The 2,068-nt window shown below is 51.6% G+C and overlaps 1 protein-coding gene across 1 annotated transcript in view; it reads right to left on the reverse strand.

The window, feature by feature from the left end:
• Positions 1-2,068, reverse strand: part of MAB21L3 (mab-21 like 3) — a 22,339-nt gene that overhangs the window by 9,104 nt on the left and 11,167 nt on the right. Inside the window, exon 3 of the mRNA XM_045283701.1 lies at positions 664-955. Coding sequence (XP_045139636.1) covers positions 664-955 — 292 coding nt within the window. The remainder of the gene's footprint in view (positions 1-663; positions 956-2,068) is intronic.

Below are 2,068 nucleotides of genomic sequence, written 5' to 3' on the forward strand. Positions count from 1 at the left end.
GGTTGGGTTGGGTTGGGTTGGGTTGGTTGGTTGGTTTTGCTGTTTCTTTTCCCAGTGTGCAACTCTTCCTTTTTCTTGATTGAGAAGGATGTGTGTGCGCATGCCTGGATGGGATATGTGTACATGTGCACACAGACACATGCACGTGGGCAGGCACACACATGTGCCACATTGCCCAGTAGCTCAACATTTGGGGGTGGTCAGACTTCTTTCTTTATGAGTTTTGGATTTTGTGTTTGGATTCAAGTCAATAGTTCGGGGACATCAGATTTCAGCATGCTGGGAAACTATAGTCAGTCAGAATGTGTGGGACTTGCCTTGCGCTAGCCAACAAAGCATGTGAATAATTTACTTTTTAAAATAAGCACATTCAAGTTTATAAGGTAACCCTTCTGGAAAGGGTGCATACCTCACAGCTTGTGCCACAGCCAGAAATCTAGTGAAATCTGTGGGTGTGGTCTGGGTCTGAATTCCATGCTTCCCACTGGCCCAGTCAGGGGAAAATAGCCAGTTCAAATGATGGGGATTATACAAATGCAATGAGCACATCACTTGTCTAAAGCACCGGTTTCAAGTAACAAGGCCTAGCTTGTTCTGCAGGAGGTTGTGAGAACAAACGCGAAATGCCCGAAGTGTACCTTACACTTTCCTAGATGAACTCACCTGGGAGGTGACAGGTCCTAACTGCATTTTCCACCAGCTTCTGGAACACCTGGAGGACCCTGGCAGGCACAATGTCACCTTCAATGTTCACATCGTCCCCATGCCACTGCCACAGGCTCTTCATAAACTGCTCCACCTGCAACCACTGCTGCAGGTCCTCGGGGCTCCGCACAGGGGTGGGGAGCCTGGTGCCCTGCAGGGTGTAGTACCGCCAGCGCTGTTCCTTGGTCTCCCGGTACCCAGCCAGGCCTCTCACTGGGACTGTGATGAGGAAGTGGGTGGGGGTCAAAACCTGGAGTCAAGAAAGGAGCAAGCAGGATTTTGAGTGCGCGGCCGTGGGACACCTCAAGAAGGACCTTGAGGAAGCAATGTGCTGAGTCCAGCGGCTCCAGGGACCCTCGGTCCTCAGTGATGTGACATGGTGAGCAGAGAACGCCGCCCGAGGGTAATGAGAACACCACCCCCCTCCTTTGTGCTGCCCTGAACGCTGCCGGGGAGTAATTTCTGGGCCCCTCATTTCACGAATCCACGTGTGAAAGCGGGAACGAGACCTTGGAACTCTCTCTGGGACCCAAGGTTGAGAGGGAAGGAGAAGGAGGGGATGGACCCAGTAGTCGCTCGGTCCCATACATCCCAGGCCTGGTGGTATCGTTTCTCCTGTGTGTGCCCCTTTGAGTGTCACCATCCCATCACGAGGTGGGCTCTGTTCCCGATTCTCTGAGCAAACCCTGAAGGCTCAGAAGTCTCTAACAGGGCAGACTCAGAATGTGCGCTCAGCTTTCTGATTGCTTACTCAAGGATCCTTCTTCACTCGGGGCTGTTTCAGCCCAGAGTGAATAACCTGGATTGAGGAAAGGGGATAAAGGACTCAAGGGTGGCAGGGAATGGGGGTAAAAGGAAAATGCCCCATTTCTTGTGCCTGTCTTGATCACCCGGTGGCATTTTTCATCAGCCATCCTTACAACATCGAAGGTGACATCAAAGCCCGTTCACTGGGACCATGGAACTATTACTGAGGTGACTCTTAAGTTTCCTGAGAAAAAGCAATCAATTATCATCCGCCTCCTCCTTTTATAGAGGACCCAGTCAACCGCTGGCCCCAGTGAACTTGGACAAGGGATAGAGCAAGTTGGCGGATAGTAAGTAGCACCAGAGGGAACTTGAACTTGGCTCCCTCATGTGGGAGCCCTCGCCATGTGACCTGCTGGTCAATGTAGTGACTGACACAAAGCTGTCTAGTGGAGAAGTCACCTCTCCCTGCTGGAAAATTCTGACCCTGGAGCTTGGTTAGCCTTTGCCCAGGGCCTAGTCGTGGACAGATTCATGAGATGAACGCCAAATCTGCTCAATGAACTCTGCCTCACTCTCAGAGAACAATGGCTTAATGCTTTAGGTGAGAGGCCCA

This window comes from Echinops telfairi, unplaced genomic scaffold (genome assembly GCF_000313985.2).
Source record: "Echinops telfairi isolate 266 unplaced genomic scaffold, ASM31398v2 ScPeMD7_7466;HRSCAF=8504, whole genome shotgun sequence".
NCBI classification, from domain to species: Eukaryota; Metazoa; Chordata; class Mammalia; order Afrosoricida; family Tenrecidae; genus Echinops; species Echinops telfairi.